Raw genomic sequence first — 18552 nt, forward strand, 5'->3', positions numbered from 1 at the left:
GAATGGCTGAGCCATTACAAACATTGATTCTATCTCCCCTTGTAAGTATGCTCACACTTCTTATCAAACTGTCTGTACTGGGCTATCTTGATTATCACTTCAAAAGTTTTTTTTCTCTTAATTAATTGGCCTCTCAGAGTTGGTAAGACAACTCCCACCTGTTTATGCTCTCTGTATGTGTATATATATATCTCCTCAATATATGTTCCATTCTATATGCATCTGAAGAAGTGGGCTGTAGTCCACGAAAGCTTATGCTCTAATAAATTTGTTAGTCTCTAAGGTGCCACAAGTACTCCTGTTCTTCTTATTATGGAATAATAATAACAACCACCAGTCATGCCGAGGGACCCCAATCAGCATAAGGACTTGCCTTGCTAGGTACTGTGTAAACATATTTAGAGAGGGTCCCTCCCCGGAAGAGTTTATAATCTAATGAGAGTAGCAATCATAGACAGGAATATGCCAGCAGACTGTCAAAGGTGCATGTCTTGTTAGATTTTCCAGTGGCAGGTCGAGACGCCAAACTCCCATTGACTTTCAGTGGGACTTAGGTGTGGAACTGTCATTTGTGCCTTTGAAAAAATCTTCCCGTACATATTTTTTCCACTGCACCTGTGGGAGTTAGGAGCACAAGTCTCCTAGGAATGGTGCCCTAACTCCACTAAGCACTTATGAATGTCTCACGAGTGGCTTGAGCCTTAAAAATAGGGATAAACCTTCAATCCGTTCAACAAGGAAATAAACTGCCAGTCACAAGCCACACAGCACTGATTGCCACTTCCAGACGGGTGATGAAAACCACTGTAGTTCAGAGTCAGTCCAGGCAGACTCTGAGCACCTCCCTTTTCTCCCAAACATGTATGTGCATTTGCACTGACCATGTGGGAAAGAGTGTTCTCTGCCCCGGGTAATGGCAACCCCAAAGCAGAGGCAGCAGCAGTAAGATCCAGTCCAGTTCTAGCTCACATGAGGTGTTTTTAAACCTGTTTTCCACGTGCTGGTTTGCTGAACGCTCCATTGCACACTGATGTATCAGTGGGGGTTCCTCTGAGTCAGCATTTTAAGCAGACTTACTTTTAACCGCAGGATCTCTGGAATAGATGCATGTTTCTCAGAGGTGTCGTTTTGAGTGAAAGGAGCTTCTTTTAGCTGAGCGTGGTTCAGAAGAAGTGTTATGTTGTCTGCAAGGGAAAATAAGTTACTTTAGATGACACACAAGATCCTACAGAAACCCTGCACATTGGAAAACTGAACTTCCTCTGCAAGGGCCTGCTTTCCGCAGGTGCTGAGTGCACGCAGTTCCCATTGAGTTCAAATGGTGCTTAGCACCTCTGCAGTCATGCTCTCAGGCCTGGACTGTACCCCTATGATCCAGCCTGTGAGCACCTCACCCCCACTCGGGCCACAGTAGTATAAAGGGGTTCTAAGAGCCCCTGTTGCAGCCAGAGCGTTCCCCCAGGACAGGCATGTCAGGAGACAGCCATAAAGCTACCTCCCGAGAAGCCCTCACATAGCAGCATTGCCCAGGAGCAGGACAGGAACCAAGAGTCACAGTCTGGTCCTTGCTTCCTTCATGCTCTGGGAGAAGTAACCGGCATCAGCCCTTTTACTAATGAGTATACCAAGAGTCTTCAGAGGTGACCTTCAAGATAACAACCCCCTGCTCCTGAAACCCACCCCATCAGGGAAACAACACTCATGAAAGCATACAAGACCTAGTGAGTAGCTAACACCTCGTATGTGAAGCAAATAAGCAACTCCGGTGCTGCTGTAAGTATGTACCGAGCCTGTCCATACGAAACACCATTATACCAAAGGAAGCTTCTCTCTCAGAATAATGGCTGTCACTTTAAAGGAACGTAGAAGCTGCAGCAGTACACAGCAGAGGAGGAAACACCAGATTCATTTTACTACGGACTCACTATTTAAGAGTCAGCAGCATACATTTTACTAGCCATGCAACCACAAAGGGAAGAGTGTTCCATGTTTTTATGATTACTGGAGTGGACAAATTACACTGATAACGTGACGCATCTAAACACCAAAAAATAAAAATACACGAGACAAATCGAAAGGGGCCTCATTTTCAGAGGTTCTGAGCTCTCAAGAGCTCCAATGGACTTTCAAGGACACTGAAAACACGCAGCACCATTTCTTCATGTCATTACACATAGCATTTTAAAAAGATAGGCTTAAGACATTACCAGATAACTCCCACAGAGTTAATGAAATAAATATTACCTGTCAACTCATTGTCTTGACTTCCACTCACATTCATTAAACAGATCAAGTAAGGTTTGTAAATGTTATCGGCTGACACCTGTAAGATGGCGTTTTCCAATTCTAAAAACAGAAACCTGAAAAATAAGACTGGAATAAATCCTGTTCTGCTGAAAAGAAACAAGGAGCATTACTGTTTAACCTGTCAGCAGCATTAGGGCTAGATCCTCAGATGGTGTAAACCAGCATCATTTCATTGAAGTCAATTGATTTACATCATCTGAGGATCTAGTCTGTGATATTTAAACATTGAAGCTGCTCCTGATTTTTATTGCATTGATCTCTTTTGCTATTATCTCACAAACAATAGGAAAAGTCCTCTGTGGAAATTCACTCTGAGACAATGAGCAAAAGAAAATGTATATTAAATGGTCACTCATTTGAATGAAAGTGACTGATCTTAAAGGCACAGTGGGGAAAACAGAGAAGCTGGTGGAAGTCATTTAACTAGGGGGAAGAGGCTAAGGAGTTTAGTTTTCCTAGGGTGAGATTTATCAAAAGCATTTAGCATTGGTCTAGCTGTCCTCCCTCCATAGCCAATGGTTAAAGCTCCCATTGACTTCAATGGGAAGAGAGATAGGCCAACACTGAGCACTTTTGAAAATCTCTCCCAGTGTTTGTATGGTTTAGTGACTATGAAATCTTCCTCACCCCTGTGTTCTCAATGTCTGTGTGGTTTGGATCCATAAATAAGGGTGGTAGGTCTAAGAGACAGAATCAGAGAAATGGATGGTTGGAAGGCCTCAAGAGGTCATCTAGTCCAGCCCCCTGCACTGAGGAAGGGTCAAAAAACCCACAAGTGTTTGTCCAACCTGTTCTTAAAAACCACCAATGACAGGGATTCCACAAGCTCCCTTAGAAGCCTATTCCAGAACTTAACTACCCTTATAGTTGGAACGTTTTTCTTAATATCTGACTTAAATCTCCCCTGCTGCAGATTTATCTGATTGTTTCTTGTACCTTCAGTGGACTTGAAGAAAAATAGATCACCATCCTCTTTATTACAGCCCTTAACATATGTGAAGACTGTTACCAGGTCCTTTTCTCGGTCTTCTTTTTCAACACTAAACTTGCCCATTTTTTTTAAACCTTTCCTTATAGGTCAGGGTTTCTAAACCTTTTATCATTTTTGTAGATGTCCACTGGATTCTCTCCAATTTCTCCACATCTGCCACCCCGAAATGGACACTTTGCTGCAGCTGAGGCCTCACCAGTACCCAGTCTAATGGGAAAGTTACCTCATATTTCTAACATACGAGATTCCTGTTAATTCACCCAGAATGATGGTAGCCTTTTTTGCAACTGTATCACATTGCTGGCTCATATTCAATTATTTACCTACTGTAACCCCCACATCCCTTCCAGCAGCACTACTGCCTAGCCAGTTATTCCCCATTTTGTAGTTGTGCATTTGATTTTTCCTTCCTAACTGTAGTACTTTGCACCTGTTTTTATTGAATTTCATCCTGTTGATTTCAGACAAATTCTCCGATTTGTCAAGGTTGAATTTTAATCCTCTCCTTCAAAGCACTAGCAATCCCTCCAAACCTGTGGTCATCCACCGATTGTATAAGAATACTTTCTATTCCATTATCCAAGTCATCCACAGATTGTATAAGAATACTTTCTATTCCATTATCCAAGTCATAAATGAAAATATTGAATAGTACTAGACCCAGAACAGCCCCCTGAGGAACTCCACTAGACACATTCCCCAAGTCTGACAGTGAACCATTGATAACTTCTCTTTGTGTCCAGTCTTTCTGACAATTTTGCACCCACCTTGTACCAATTTAATCTAGACTATGTTTCCCTTGTTTTCTCATGAGAATGTCATGTGGAACTGTGACAAAAGCCTTACTAAAATCAAGATATATTGTGTTTACTATCCACTAGGGACAAAGAAGCAAATTAGGTTGGTTTGGCATGATTTGTACTTGCAAATCTCTGTAGGCTACTATTATTCTCTTTGGGTTTACAGACAATTTAATACAATTGGTTCCAGTATCTTTCCAGATATTAAAATTAGGCTGACTGGTCTATAATTCCCCAGGTCCTCTTTGGTCCCATTTTTAAAGATAGGTTTATCCTTCTCCAGTCCCCTGGGACCTCATCTGTCCTCCAGGAGTTCTCAAAGTTAATTACTAATCATTCTGAGACTGCTCCAGCTAGTATCTTAAGTACCCTTGGGTGATTTCATCAGCCTCAACTTGAATACACCTAACTTATCTAAATATTATTTAACCAGTTCTTCCCCTATTTTGGCTTGCATTCCTTCCCCCTTGTTAATATTAATTGTGTTGAGTACCTGGTTACAATTTACCTCTTTATGAAAACTTAAGTAAAACAGGCATATTAAACATAATAGCCTTCTTGATGTCATCCATTATTAGCTATCCTTCCCTACTAAGTAGGAGACCTACATTTTTCTTCCTATGTCTCTTGCTCCTAATATATTCATAGAACCTTTTCTTATTGTATCTTATGTCCCTAGCTAGGTGTAGCTCATGTAACTACAGTTTAATGTTGCTCCTTTAATAGACAAGTAAAATAAACTGGAAGCCAGAAGTCATTGTAGATTCTACAAAAAATTGAGACAGTTATGAAATTGGAAATAAATGAACTTACTGTGCAACCAAACTGTTAGGAGACAGGGTTTGTTCTCTTTCATTCCAAGTCAGGGTCTTATTGAAAAGGGTTTCTGCCATAACACTGAAAGGATGAGCAACACTGTCCAATACAGTATCGAAGTTAGCTCTGTTAGGGGCAGACTCTGGGTTGAGGTCCATTTTCAATAAGCTTGGTAGATCAGAAGAATTCAGTTTCTTAAGAACATAATGAGCAGTTTCTAATATTCCTGAAGCTAATTCACTGTCAGCCAGATCCCTCTTCATCACTTCCAGCAGCTTCACATATCCTGCCGCTTCGGTCAGGTTCCATTTGGTGCTTAGCAAGTTGTCAACTGCTTCCCAGACTCTGGAGAAATTATTCCATTCAGAGAGGCGGGGGGCACTTTGCACCATCTGTAGCAGTTCATATACTCTGGAGTTCCGCTGGACATCAGCCTGCACATCACTGAAGAGAATGAACAAGTTCTTCCAATCCACTGAGCTGCTAGAGAAATTTTGTGAATTCATGTCCATCTCATTCAAAATAAAAACAATAAAACTGCTTAAAGGATGAGAATTAAATACTCTAGTCATACTCTGAAAAGGTGGTGGTAGGCATGTTGTATTACTCTGGAGCAGCTCCTTAGAGATTGCTGTCAGGGTTTGATACTTGCCTTCTATCCAAGGATTCTTAAAGTGAGAGACAGTATTTAAGTCTGAAAGAAAACTAGAAGAAAACTGTAATGACTGGATGATACACGACAGCTCCCTTGAAAAATATTCACTATTGTTCTTGAAGATGCTAGCAAATTCCGGAGTCTGCTCTAGGTTTCTTATTGCAAGCTGAAACAATTCAGTAAATGATTTATTTTCCGTTGTTCTGATCTGAATGTCCATGGAAGTAAACAGGAATTTGCAAAGGCTTCCTGGTAAGGACTCACTTAGCGTGGCATTTTTAAATAGCATCTGAAGTGTTATGTAAAAAATGTCATGGACAGAGCAGTTCTGTAGCTTTTTGTTGTCATTGTTACCTTCCTCCAGGAAGGGACTCAAGGCTAAATACAAGAGATCCAACACTTTTGCTTCTAAGAAAGTATTGTGCTGTAAGGAAGTCTTGTTAAATTTCTTTTGAAGTAGCAGGTGTGAGAAATTATAGACAGCATCAAGTTTTTCTATATTGGATGCTTCGCCCAATCTGGCATCAGAAAGGATTTTCATTCCCACCCTGAATATTTCAAGCAACCTCTGGGTGGAATTATTGTCAAAATTCATCCACTGATTAATAGTTTCCAATTCACTGATATTAAACTTTTGTTGCAAGTTGTTTATAATAAATATACTCCTTTGTACTGCTTGCAAATATTCTGAGACATTGGCTTCTCTGGCGTCTTCTCCGCCATACTCCTGGGATGCAAGTTTTACCAACTTCTCCAATTCGTTACTAAAAAGGAGACCTGAGCCATTTTGCACTGTACGTAAATGTTTTTGCAATGCGTCTAACAGTGACTTGTAGGCAATCACATTGGTGCTGCTCCATTTCATGGACTGCAGTATTTCAGCGATGTGCCAATAGCTGTTGAGATCATTCCACTGAGCTCCGTCAGTGGAATTTTGGATACGCTGCATTAGTTTAGGCAGGGAAGAGATCAATAGGTAATGCTGAGTTATGTTCACCTTTGCCATGGTAGCAAGGAGTTTTTGGAGGGATAAAAGCTCTTTATTTAAAATGAGTTTATACCAAATTACTCTAGTTAAATTTAAAAAACGTTGTATTTTCTCTGAATAGGGATTAGTATAGAAAAGTCTTTCAGCGGGGATCTCATTTGGTGAAGCAAATCTTTTAAACATCCTCTCCAAGTCAGGTTTGTTGTTTGTGGCAGAAGTTGAGTTGAGGAAGAGTTTTAACAAACTAAATATATCTTCCAAATTGGAAGGTTTCATTCCCAAGCTAGAGTTATGAAGGAACTGATGTGCTTTTGCTTTTCTGGGAGCTAATCCAATGTCAACAACATTGAGAGCTTTTTTCAACATTTCCAATAGTTTCACACTGGAATCCACTTCTGTCAGGTTCCATTTGGTAATCATCAGATTGCCAATGCTCTTCCAGACTCTTGAGAAACGTCTCCATTCAGGCTGGTTGGAGGCATTTTGGACCATCTGTACCAATTCATATATACTGGCATTCCACTGGGGAGCAGTTGGCAGTAGACTGGCAGTAGACAAAGGCAACCTATTCCAGTCTAATGAACTGCCAGAGAAATTTTGTGACTTCAAGTCTGTTTCATTCAAAATAATAGGAATCAAAATGTTTAAGGGATAAGATTTAAATACACTATCCATATTCTGAAAGCCTGGTATTAGGCACGTTGCATTACTCTGGGGAAGCTCCTTAGAGATGGCTGTCAGAGTTTGATACTTTTCTTCTATCCAAAGATTCTTAAAGTTAGAGACAGTATTTAAGTTTGAAAGAAAACTAGAAGAAAATTGTAATGACTGGATGATACACGACAGCTCCCTTGAAAAATATTCATTATTGTTTTTGAAGATGCTAGCAAATTCTGGAGTCTGCTCTAAGTTTCTTATTGCAAGCTGAAACAATTCAGTAAATGTTTGATTTTCCATTGTTCTGGTCTGAATATCCATGGAAGTAAATAGGAATTTGCAATGGCTTCCCGGTAGGGACTCACTTAGTGTGATATTTTTAAGCAACATCTGAAGAATTATGTGAAGAATGTCTTGGACAGAGCAATTCTGTGGCTTTTCATTACGATTGTTATTTTCCACGAGGAAGGGACTCAAGACTAAATGCAAGAGATCCAACACTTTTGTTTCCAGTGAAGTATTGTGCTGTAAGAAAGTCTTGTTAAATTCTTTCTGAAGTAGCAGATGCGAGAAATTATAGACAGCATCAATTTTTTCTTTGTCGGATGCTTCGCCCAATCTGTTGTCATAAAGGATTTTCATTCCTACCCTCAATATTTCCAACAATCTACCAGTGTTTTTATTGTCAAAATTAAAGACTAGATCAATAGTTTCTAAAGTACTAATATTAATTTTTTTCTGCAAATCTTTTAATATGTACAGGGTTTTTTGTATGGCTTCTATGGTCATTGAGATATTGGCCACTCTGGAGGCTTCTCCACCATACTCTCGTAACATGCAGGTAGCAAATTCTATCAGTTGATCCAATTCTTTATTGAAAAGAACATCTGAACCATTATTCAATGTGTATAAATGGTTGTGCAATATATCTAAAAACTGCTGATATGCAATGATGTCAGTGTTGTTCCATTTTGCGGACCTTAGTTTTTCAACAGTACGCCAATCGCCATCCAGCTCCTTCCACAGATCTTCATCAGTGGAATTTTGGATTGTCTCCATAAGTTCAAACACGTTTCTCAATAGATAGTACCGACTCATCATATTCACATTCATCACATGAGCAAAGATTTTCTGGAAAGTAAAGAGCTGCTCCTGAAAGACTTCATTGATAGTAGGTTTAAGAAGAGAATCTGAATACAAAGATGGGATTTTTTGCATTGCATAGAGATAGTTTTTAATGTCTTCAGGGAATGATGAAATCCCATGAGATATCTTCATTTTGATAATATCCCATCTCTTCACTGTATTAAAATTAGTCTTATTTAAAAATGCTAGATCCCAAATCACACTAGCTAATTTAAAAGCACTTTGAATTTCTTTCCAATGGGCTGCTGTATTGAAAATAGAAGTCCCATTAAAGTCTTTCTGAAGTAGAAGAGATGTGAAGTTATAGACTTCATCAATTGTTTCTTTATTTAATGGTTTCCTTAACTTATAGTCATAGAGGATATTCATTCCCAACTTCAGAATTTCATACAATCGCTGAATGGTTTCATTCCCAACAGATTCTGTGAATGGATTTAAGTTTTCTGATTTGTTTCTATTCAAATGTTGTTGGAAGCCCTTTAAAAGATATAGGGACTTTTGTACAGTTTCTAAATCCCTTGAGAAAATAGCTCTTCTGAAGTCTTCTCCATCAAACTCCGGTAATTTGATTTTTCTAAAAAGAAAGAAACATGTTTTAGAAAATATGAGATCAGTTTAAGTGAAAACATAAAAGCAGTTTGTAGGAAAGAGCACAAATTTCAATGATATTTTTGTCATTGTCCATGGTTTTGTAAGTCCTTTTTTACCTCCAAACTTCTTCCATCTGAGATACTGAACTTTGGTTGTCTTTCCAGGTAATGAAGAGATTGCAAATATCAGCCATTGTAGAGCTGTTATTTTTGCCTACAATGGAAGCATAAAGAAGATGCATATGTTGGTTTGGCAACTGAACAGAAAATTATGGTTATATTTGCAAACTTGGATGTCTAAAGTTAGGCACCTAAATCTATATTTAGGCAGCTAACTAAGATGGTTTCCCCATCTATGTTTTCCCCATCTGAGGAACACCTTGGGATCATGAACATCTGGGCTGCTAGTAGAGGTACTCCATTAGCACTACCAGCATCTTGCTACCAGTAACACAACTTGATGTTGCCTGCTTGTTCAGCTTCCTGTGCTCATCTTCAAGGCCCTTCACTATTCCCTCAATTATCTGTTCTTATCTCTGTTTGGAACCCCCCTCCATATCCTCTGCTCTGCAAACATTGCCACCTCGAACCCCTTCCCCTGTCTGTTTCTCCCACCAGTTGACTTCATGCTTTTTTCCACACCACACCTTAGGCATGGAATTCCACCCTTTACTAATCCCACAACCTCCTTATCAATGCCAATGTCTACCATCCATGACTCATACTGAAAAAGACAACAGAAAACTAATTATGACTAGGTAAAGGAGCATATGGAGAATAGCATATTTTGTATGTGTATATATAAAATATGTTTTATCTCTCTCCTGACCCCTCATGTATATCCTACAAGTTTCAAAGGCTATGCTTTCACTGCCAGTAAGTGTGTTTTAACAGCAAGACAACTACCGTGAGATAGCTATCTCACTGTAAAGTCCAACTGGAGACAAGGCACTGCAGTTTTCACCTCTATGTAGTTACCTGAGTTCAATACCACACTCTCCCACTGGGATTGACCGTGCCTAGTTACACTGAGGTAAAAACGACGACACTTTGTCTCCACTAAGATATTACACTAAGAAAGCTAATTCATGTTAATTATCATGCTGTAAAAACATATATTTTTTGGTAGCAGCAGATTAATTGAGGAAGAGTTTTAAGTTTCCATTGGTGATGAGACATTTTATTTATTTATTTAGATTTGTTAAAAGTTGAAGGGACAATTCATTATGACAAGCCCTGAATGGCACAAGGCTGGGCTGGTTGCCTACAAGCTCACAGTATGTTACTCCTTGGTAATGCAGTTTTTCAACAAAGATACAGCTAGTTTGAAGGATCTTACCTTGTTCTGAACAGTTCAGGAACGACAAAAGACGCAAAACCCTGTTGTGGATAGTTTTGATTCCATCATTACTCATGACTGGAGGAGAAACCTGTTGAGATGCCATCAGAGCACTAAGGGGAAAAAACAATGAAAACAAATTGTGGCTCAAGGTTTACAGGGAGAAGCAAAAGAGTGTGGGAAATAGATGGAGTGCGGCTTACCATTCTTAAAATACATGACAAAAAAGACGCTGCCCTTATGTTTAATTATGTGTTTGATCATGCACAAAATGCTAACAAAGTGCTTTGAAGGAAAGCCATGGCAGTACATTAGCAGAAATGTATGACACCTGTGACGGACTCAGACCAGAAGGCTATAAAAGAGTCGTGGAAGGCAAATATATCAGCCTCAGGATGAGCAGATCCCTGTTCCCTGGGTAGCCAAACAAAGGCTACTGCAGGCCAATCAAGTCACCTGATGCCAATTAAACCAGTTAAGGTCATTGGGCTAATGCCAGCACCTGACTCCAATTAACCGGCAAAGGGTCAGTTAAGGCTGTTAGGCTAATGGAGACAGCTGGAACTAATCATGGTCCGGCTCATACTGCTTAAAAGCTCTCCTTCCAGTTCCTCAAGGGAGCCCAGGTGAAAGGAGCCAGAGGAGAGGAAGCATTACTGTACCCTGAGGTAAGGGTGAAGCTGGGAAAAGGGGATCATGGGAAAGTGGCCCAGGGAATCAAAGCAGCATCAGTGGTGAAGGGGAAGCCATCAACAGCTGCTACCATTAGTGTCCCTGGACTGGAATCCAGTGTAGAGGGTGGGCCCAGGTTCCCTACCTCCCCGCCATGCTCTACAGCAGGCCTGCACAACTCGTAAAGCGGCGAGGGCCATATTACTCCAAACAAAATAGCTGAGAGCCAAAACCCCCCGGCCGTGCTGAAACAGGCCCCCCCCCCGCGCCACCCCGCCCCGCCCGACCCCCCCCCCCCCCCGCCCCCCCCAGCCCTGACCCCCAGCTCTGAGCCCAGCCCCTCTGAGCTAAGCACCCCCTGACCCCATCCCCCAGCAGCCCTGACCTCAGCTCCGAGCCCAGCCCCTCTGAGCTGGACATCCCCCCCTGACCCCAGCCCCTGTGAGCTGCGGCTTGAGCCCAGGCTGGGTGCCTCTCCCCTCGCTCGGACTTACTGGCTCTGCCTCATGCCCAGCGCTTCCCGCCTCAGCAGCCCCGGAAGTGATGCTGGACGCCAGGCAGGAGGAGCGGGAGACGGAGACGCGTGAGCGGGGGCGGGGGGGCGACCTCACAGCCCCACGCGCCGCGCTCTGACCGCCCTGACAGTCAGAAGCGCGGCTGCCGGGTTCACCCCCTGCCCAGGGGTGGGGGAGGTCAGGCCCCCCTGCCCCGGCAGCCGTGCTTCTGACTGTCAGGAAACCGCCCCCCACCGCTTGCCCGCGGGCCGCACAGTGGGCCCACGCGGGCCGCATGCTGTGCAGGCCTGCTCTACAGAGATCCCCTTGAGAGGGGAAGCAGACTTTGGTCCAGGCAGGAGGCCGAACTGCATCTACTGAGCTCTAAGGAGCAACAGAGACTGTGGGTATTCCACCTTCCCACCTCCCATACTGGCCTGTGATGAAAGTAGCTCAATAAGCTGTGACCTTTGCCGCTATACTGAGAAAGGGAGATCAAATTGAGGGCCTTAGCGAGCTTCTGAGGCCACTGAATCCCCCTGGAAGTGCGGGACCCACCAATACAGGCTCAGAGCTTTGTCACACACCTTATATTCATTAAATTAATTCCTATCAAGAAGCTCAAGCAAAACCTATACACTACTTAAATCCGGTGCACAGTGCCAGGTGAATTTTCTCCTGAAAGAAACTAAGAAATAGAGCAGGTAAGGATCAAGATAAAATGGGAATCCACAGAAGACAAGATAAATGGATGGGAAATGGGTGGCCATTTCAGAGGATTCATTTTCTCTCTAAAACATTCAGACTGAAGGGAAACAAGGGATCTTTTAGCAAAGAAAAAGCTGTCAGGTTGATTGTATTGCAGTGGTATCCATTAAAATATCTATTCAATAGTCAGTGTTATGGATCTGAATCAAAGACCATTAGAGAGACAAGGTGGATGAGGTAATATCTTTTATTGAACCAATTTCTGTTGGAGAGAGAAACAAGCTTTCAAGCTTACACAGGCCTGAAAAACCTGAAGAACCTGACCTGAAGAAGAGCTCTGCGTAAGCTCAAATGCTTGTCTCTCTCTCACCAACAGAAGTTGATCCAATAAAAGATAGCATCCCACCCACCTTGTCTCTCTAATAACCTGGGACCAGCACGGTTACAACACCACTGCATATATCAAAGACTATTGAAATCTTGAGGACTCTTTCCATTGACTTCAATGGCATTGGATCAGCCGCTCTATGTTCTGCATGTATAACATTTATGGTAGGTGCAGAGTCATTGTACAATTCAGCATTGCATGTGGAGTTACAACTGCTGCCCTGTTTACATACTGCAAGAGATATGCAAACAGCATAGTAGAGCTGATTCGTACTGTGTGGATGAACACATGCTGCCTTGAAAGAATGGGCCCAGAGCAAGGACAAAGTATGGTGGTTATTGTGTCTCCATATTTATTGTAATGTTCTTGGATAGGTTTTCCCCCCTCAGTGTTAACCTGAATATTTTCATTCTGCCCAGGTGCACATTAGGAAGAGTAAGCAGCAAGAGCCTCAAAGGGAAAGTTGCAGCTGGGATATGCATAAAAATTGCACCTGTCGCACTGTGTCAAAAGCATCAGGAAAGGAATCGTGAGGGCACTAGATGCCACGGATTGCCAAAAGTGAGCACAAATTATATAAAGGAGTAGAAATAGAAACTGGTGTTGCTGTTTGTCCTTTATTTCAAAGTTGAATAGTTTTGCAAGAACTTTTGTGGTCTTGAAGGTAGATGAAGAGTCCAATTATTAATTCCCTGGCTGGGCAGGAAAATTTAAAAACCAGGAATGTTTACTAGGTGGGTTCACAATACGGGTTGCCAACCCCCCAGGATTGTCCTGAAGTCTTCAGGAATTAAAGATTAATCTTTAATTGATTATTATGTCATGTGATGAAACTTTCAGGAATATGTCCAATCAAAATTGGCAACCCTATCCATAATTCCTGTCTTCTTTGCTTGCAAGGCCTCAGTTTCTCCTACAGGGTAATAAAATTTGCTCCAAAACTTTCTGCACAAGATGTTACTTCACTGCTCTGGTGAGGCAGCTTCCCATATATTAATATCAATGTCACCATGGGTGGAGGTTCTTTGTGTGCCTCTTGATCATTCACCTATAAAAATCACTGTGCAATATTTTCTTGAGAACCTGTTTTTTCATGTAGAGGACATGCCCAGTCTGGCTAAGATATACTTCCGTAATCATAATTTCAAATTGTATTCGTGCAAGCTCTTTGCACAAATCCTTTATTGTTGCATTTATCATGCCGCTTTCTAGGTATACCAGCTCCAAGGTGCCACTGATGAAATTCTGCACAGCTCTTTGATGTAGAAGTGATAACATGTCCCTGTGAGATGCTGAAAGCAGCAGTCTAATGAATGTGGACACTCACAGGTAGCTCCTCGATTAAGAAGAGTAGCATTGACAAAACTCCATCGAAGAAAATGAAATCTGTTATCACGTTGAGAGTGGCTCCACTGAGGATCGTGATACTAGATCGTACATGTGCTTCCTCAAGTGCAGGTTAGGACATGATCTCAGTTTTCTCCAGACTAATGGCACATCGATTGTTTTTATTTTCCTCTGCTTCTTGTTAATGATGAGCAAGAGTGAATCCCAAGTCTGCCAAGATCACAATCAGCTCCATAAAAAAGTTCACAACCAACCCCCTTGGCAACTTCTGTAAGGGTCTTCAAACTGCTCAAGTTAAGGTGTTAATTACCAGGTGTTTGATATTAAATACAGCTTGCCAGCATCATCTCCATCAATCATTGTTGGAAAGAGACTTGACAAAGAGACACTTCGTTTGACTCCATTAGATATTATGAAGTGGACCAGACACAATGATCTCCACAGATACACTATCCAGCTTTCAGTCATGCAGCCAGTGGATGAGTTGCACAAATTTCTCCCGATACCCCAATTTGGGGCACAATCCTGAAGTCCTTTTGCTTTAGATGGGAGTTTTGTCTGAGTAAGAATTGGGAAAGGACTTCAGGACTGAGCCCACTGAGGAGAGTTTTCACAATCCTAGTTGGAGAGAGTGTCAAAGGTTTCAATCCGGGCACTAAAGATTATGTATCTCTTTGCGTCTCTGTTTTGTCCCCTCCATTTTTCCTGTAACTGTTGAGCAACAAATATCATGCCAAAGATACTTCTTCCTACCTACAGCTATAGTTTCAAAGCCACAAAACTCTAAAAGCCAGATTCACCACTCTGGTCTGGCTGCTTGATGCCAATGTAGCAATGCAAAGTAACCATAAACCTAGTTTAATATTTCTTCTAAGCCGAATTCATAGAGTGGTACAAAGCAGCTAGAATATACCAGTGCATCTGGCCCTGAGATCTTCTGGAAGGAGCTGGTTAGCTAATATCATCATCAAAAACTTATCAAGGAGCACGGAAGAAAGGATTTGTCTTCATCTGACATTTTGGACAGTCATTTACCTAGCCTTTCAACTTCCATGTGGTAATGATAGCTGCTTACCGACTATGCCTCAGAACAGGTTTATCGCCAGCTGACACTGGGTAAAATTTGCAAAAGTACTTGAGTGACACAGGAGTCACTTTCACAAGTGACTTAGCAACACAGGGTATGTCTACATGTCTACACGGCCCATAACAGCAAGCCCTCCAACCCATGCTAACAGACTTGTGCTAGCAGGGCTTGTGCCAGTGCTCTAAAATTAGCTGTGTAGACACCACTTTGAAGTTGCGGTTCAGGGTGGGCTTCAAAGCGCAAGCTCCTGCCCAAGCTGGAATAGCTGCAGTGATGTTTTTAGTACACTAGTGCGAGCCCCACTAACATAAGTCTGTTAACCCCAGGCTGAAAGGCTCCCTTCTGGGGGCTGTGTAGACATGCCCATAGGGGCGCGAGTCTCATTGAAAGTCAGTGTGTTACCCACCATCCTTAGAGACTTCAGATATACAGTAAGATAGCCCAACAAAACTAACTCCCTGTTTGTTGCTTTGAGTTGCCACATCACGACTGCCTGCTCAATAACAGGCATAACCACCATACCATCAGCGCCTTTCCCATCCTTTCTGTTGTCCTACCTGCTTGTGTTCTGAAGAAAAGCAAATATATCCTTCATTCTCAGACTGCCTTGGACCACATCGGGGGCCATCAAGAGGAAATGCCACAAAGAGGTGTCATTCTGCACTCGTGAGATGAGTGACAGGAACGAGACTGTTTCTTCGACAAATGTCACCTGGTACTGAGGGTCCTGCTGCAACTTAAACCATGAAAATGAGATACAATTATTTACAGGTTAAGAGGACATTTAATATTTGTTAACTAGCTGCACCACATAACCAAAATATTCACATTGCGCATTCAAACGGGTACAGCTCTCTGGAATTCGTACCAGAGCATTTTAAACTCTGGTAACCCCAGGACAATTTTGGAAGGTGTTTACCAGTTGCATGAAAATTAAAATTGGAAAATATTTTTGAATGCAATACAATTGTGGGCTGAGTATGCTATTTATTCTGAGCGAGGCTGCACCCTTGCAATCCAGCCTCAGCAAGGGATAACACACAACTGCAATGACCCAAGAGCCCGACAAGGAACCAAATTGGGGTCTCTTGGAGTCACAATTCAATCCCTGCTCTGAAGGACGGAAGATGCCCCCGCCCTTTTTCTAACACAGTTTACGACCTCCTCTAAGCCAGCTTAGTTGTGCTGCCTGGTGCTTTCTGGGGTTCTGCTTATACCACACCCCCGACAAGCCACTCCTCACCAACCTGTGTGGGGCCTAGGGTGACCAGATAGCAAGTGTGAAAAATCAGGACAGAGGGTGGGGGGTAATATGCCTCTATATAAGAAAAAGGCCCAAATATTGGGACTGTCCCTATAAAATCAGGACATCTGGTCACCCTAGCGGGGGCCAGGGACAAGAGGTAACAGCCCATTGGCAACTGATTTCCCTCCACTTAGGATCTGGCAATTCAGGTACACTGTGAAGGCAAGGAGGTCCCAGTGCAGTGCAGGCATTCAGCAGGGCTCATATCTGGGTGATTCTGCACATTGTGCCTACAGTTGTGTCAATGGAACCTATTCCTCCCAAGTGTAACTCTGCTGAAATGAATGGGTTTACACCAGGGATGAATTTGGCCCACCTATCTAAATTCCATTTCAAGCGATTGTTTCAGCTGATACAGGACTTGGGATGAGTCCAGCTCTAGCTAGTCTTTTAATGGTGAGTAACTGATGAGCACAGCGTGGTGGAATAACTTGTTCTCCTTCATGAAATCCTCTCCACAGATTCCCACTCGTGGACCCAGAACAACAAGATTCTACAGCAGAGATCATAAAGCAACAGACGTAGGGGAGATGACAGGTGGTAAAACTAGAACCTAGGGGAGGGGAGAGAAAAGAACATGGGGCCAATTCTCTGCTGGTGCAAACAGGGAGAAATCCATGTAAGTCAATGAAGCAATACTTTTAAATCAGCCTAGCATTTGGCTCTAAGTGGCAGAGTGCCATGACCAGGATTCCTTTATTAGACGCAGCTCAGTGCTGGAGTACGAATGCATCAAAGCATAAGATTCCCTGCGGTCTAACTAGTTTTAAAGCCTTTGCATCTGTGCAGCGCTGGCTGTGACTCCATCGGGCGACACGTTTGGAGAACCCTGCTCATGGGTGTCACCTAATCTAGCTTTCTGTATGAGTCTGAGAATATTCTGTATGAGAACGCGAGACAGTGCTCATCCTGATAAAAAGGGAGCATACACCTTATTTAAGATATAATTGTTTTGAGTGATAAATTATATGGCCGTTTGAAAGATATGCTCTTTCATCGGTTATTGGGATTGACACAGGAATTACTGGGTGAAATTATATGGCTCCTATGAAAGAGGTCAGGTTAGATGGTCATAACGATCTCTAAAAATCTACTAATATTCTCAGCAGATCCCTATATTTACTAAAGTGGACAAGACTAGTAACGGGTGGAAACAAACCATCTTTATTATGGGAATTTTCAAAACACCAATCGGAGTAAATTAGATGCCTCAGGGTATGTCTACACTACGCGCCGGATTGGCGGGCAGCGATCGATCTAGCAGGGATCGATTTATCACGTCTAGTCTAGATGCACTAAATCAATCCCCAAGCCCTCTCCCGTCGAATCCTGTACTCCAGCGCTGCGAGAGTCAAGGGGGTAGCGGCAGCAGTCGACTCACCGCAGTGAAGACACCACGGTAAGTCGATCTAAGTATGTCGACTTCAGCTACATTATTCACATAGCTAAAGTTGCGTAATTTAGATTGATTCCCCCCCACCCTCCCCGTGTAGACCAGGCTAAGTCTCATTGCTTTTCAATGGGCATTGAGTGCTTCATTCCAATAGATTCTTTGAAAAAATGCCACCCATAAGCAATTACATTATCCTTGCTCCTAAGGAATTAGAATGCAAATTCTTTAGGGCAGGGGCCATCTTTTGGTTGTGTGTTTGTACAGCACCTTGCACATGGGATCCTAGTCCATTCGTAGGGCTCCCAGGCACTACCCCAATACAACAGTCAGAATAATAATAGCCATTCTTAATATTCTCAATGGAGACAAGAGGAGGTGGGCTATTCACCTGAGATATCTGACTTCTGAATGCTTGGAAAAATGATTCTAAGAGAGACGCGTTGGTAAAACAAAACGTCCTGTGAACGTTTGCTCCCATGCTTTCCCATGGGAGCTCAGAAGAGGTTATATATGGTGACATGATCTCACAGATAACAATTTTGAGGTTTGCCGCAGATGAATCCTGCGTCTGCGCCTAAAAGGAAAATTTAACGTTAGTGGTGATAAAAACAGGGTTTTCCTGACAGTGACTTTAATCAAAGCAGTAAGGAATTATGACTGGCGGTAATTACGTTAAACAATTTAGCCCTGAGCCCACAAACATTTATGCACATACTTAATTGTATGCATGTGAATGGTGCCTGAGTCTATTCACATGCATGTAGTTAAGCACGTGGGTAGGTGTTTGCATGATTGGGGCCATAACATAAAAACATTAATATATTTTATAATTTATCAATTAAAGGTAGACAAAGTCCAGGGCATAGTG

The 18552-nt window shown here is 42.3% G+C and overlaps 1 protein-coding gene across 1 annotated transcript in view; it reads right to left on the reverse strand.

The window, feature by feature from the left end:
- The window catches only part of ABCA12 (ATP binding cassette subfamily A member 12), a 128956-nt gene that overhangs the window by 83424 nt on the left and 26980 nt on the right, over positions 1–18552 (reverse strand). The window contains exons 6-13 of the mRNA XM_034786070.1: positions 18073–18258; positions 15543–15721; positions 10290–10402; positions 9068–9164; positions 4912–8934; positions 2245–2360; positions 1061–1184; positions 688–719 (exon numbers count right to left, since the gene is read on the reverse strand). Of these exons, the coding sequence (XP_034641961.1) occupies positions 688–719; positions 1061–1184; positions 2245–2360; positions 4912–8934; positions 9068–9164; positions 10290–10402; positions 15543–15721; positions 18073–18258 (4870 nt within the window). The remainder of the gene's footprint in view (positions 1–687; positions 720–1060; positions 1185–2244; positions 2361–4911; positions 8935–9067; positions 9165–10289; positions 10403–15542; positions 15722–18072; positions 18259–18552) is intronic.

Source organism: Trachemys scripta, chromosome 11, assembly GCF_013100865.1.
Source record: "Trachemys scripta elegans isolate TJP31775 chromosome 11, CAS_Tse_1.0, whole genome shotgun sequence".
Lineage (NCBI taxonomy): Eukaryota > Metazoa > Chordata > Testudines > Emydidae > Trachemys > Trachemys scripta.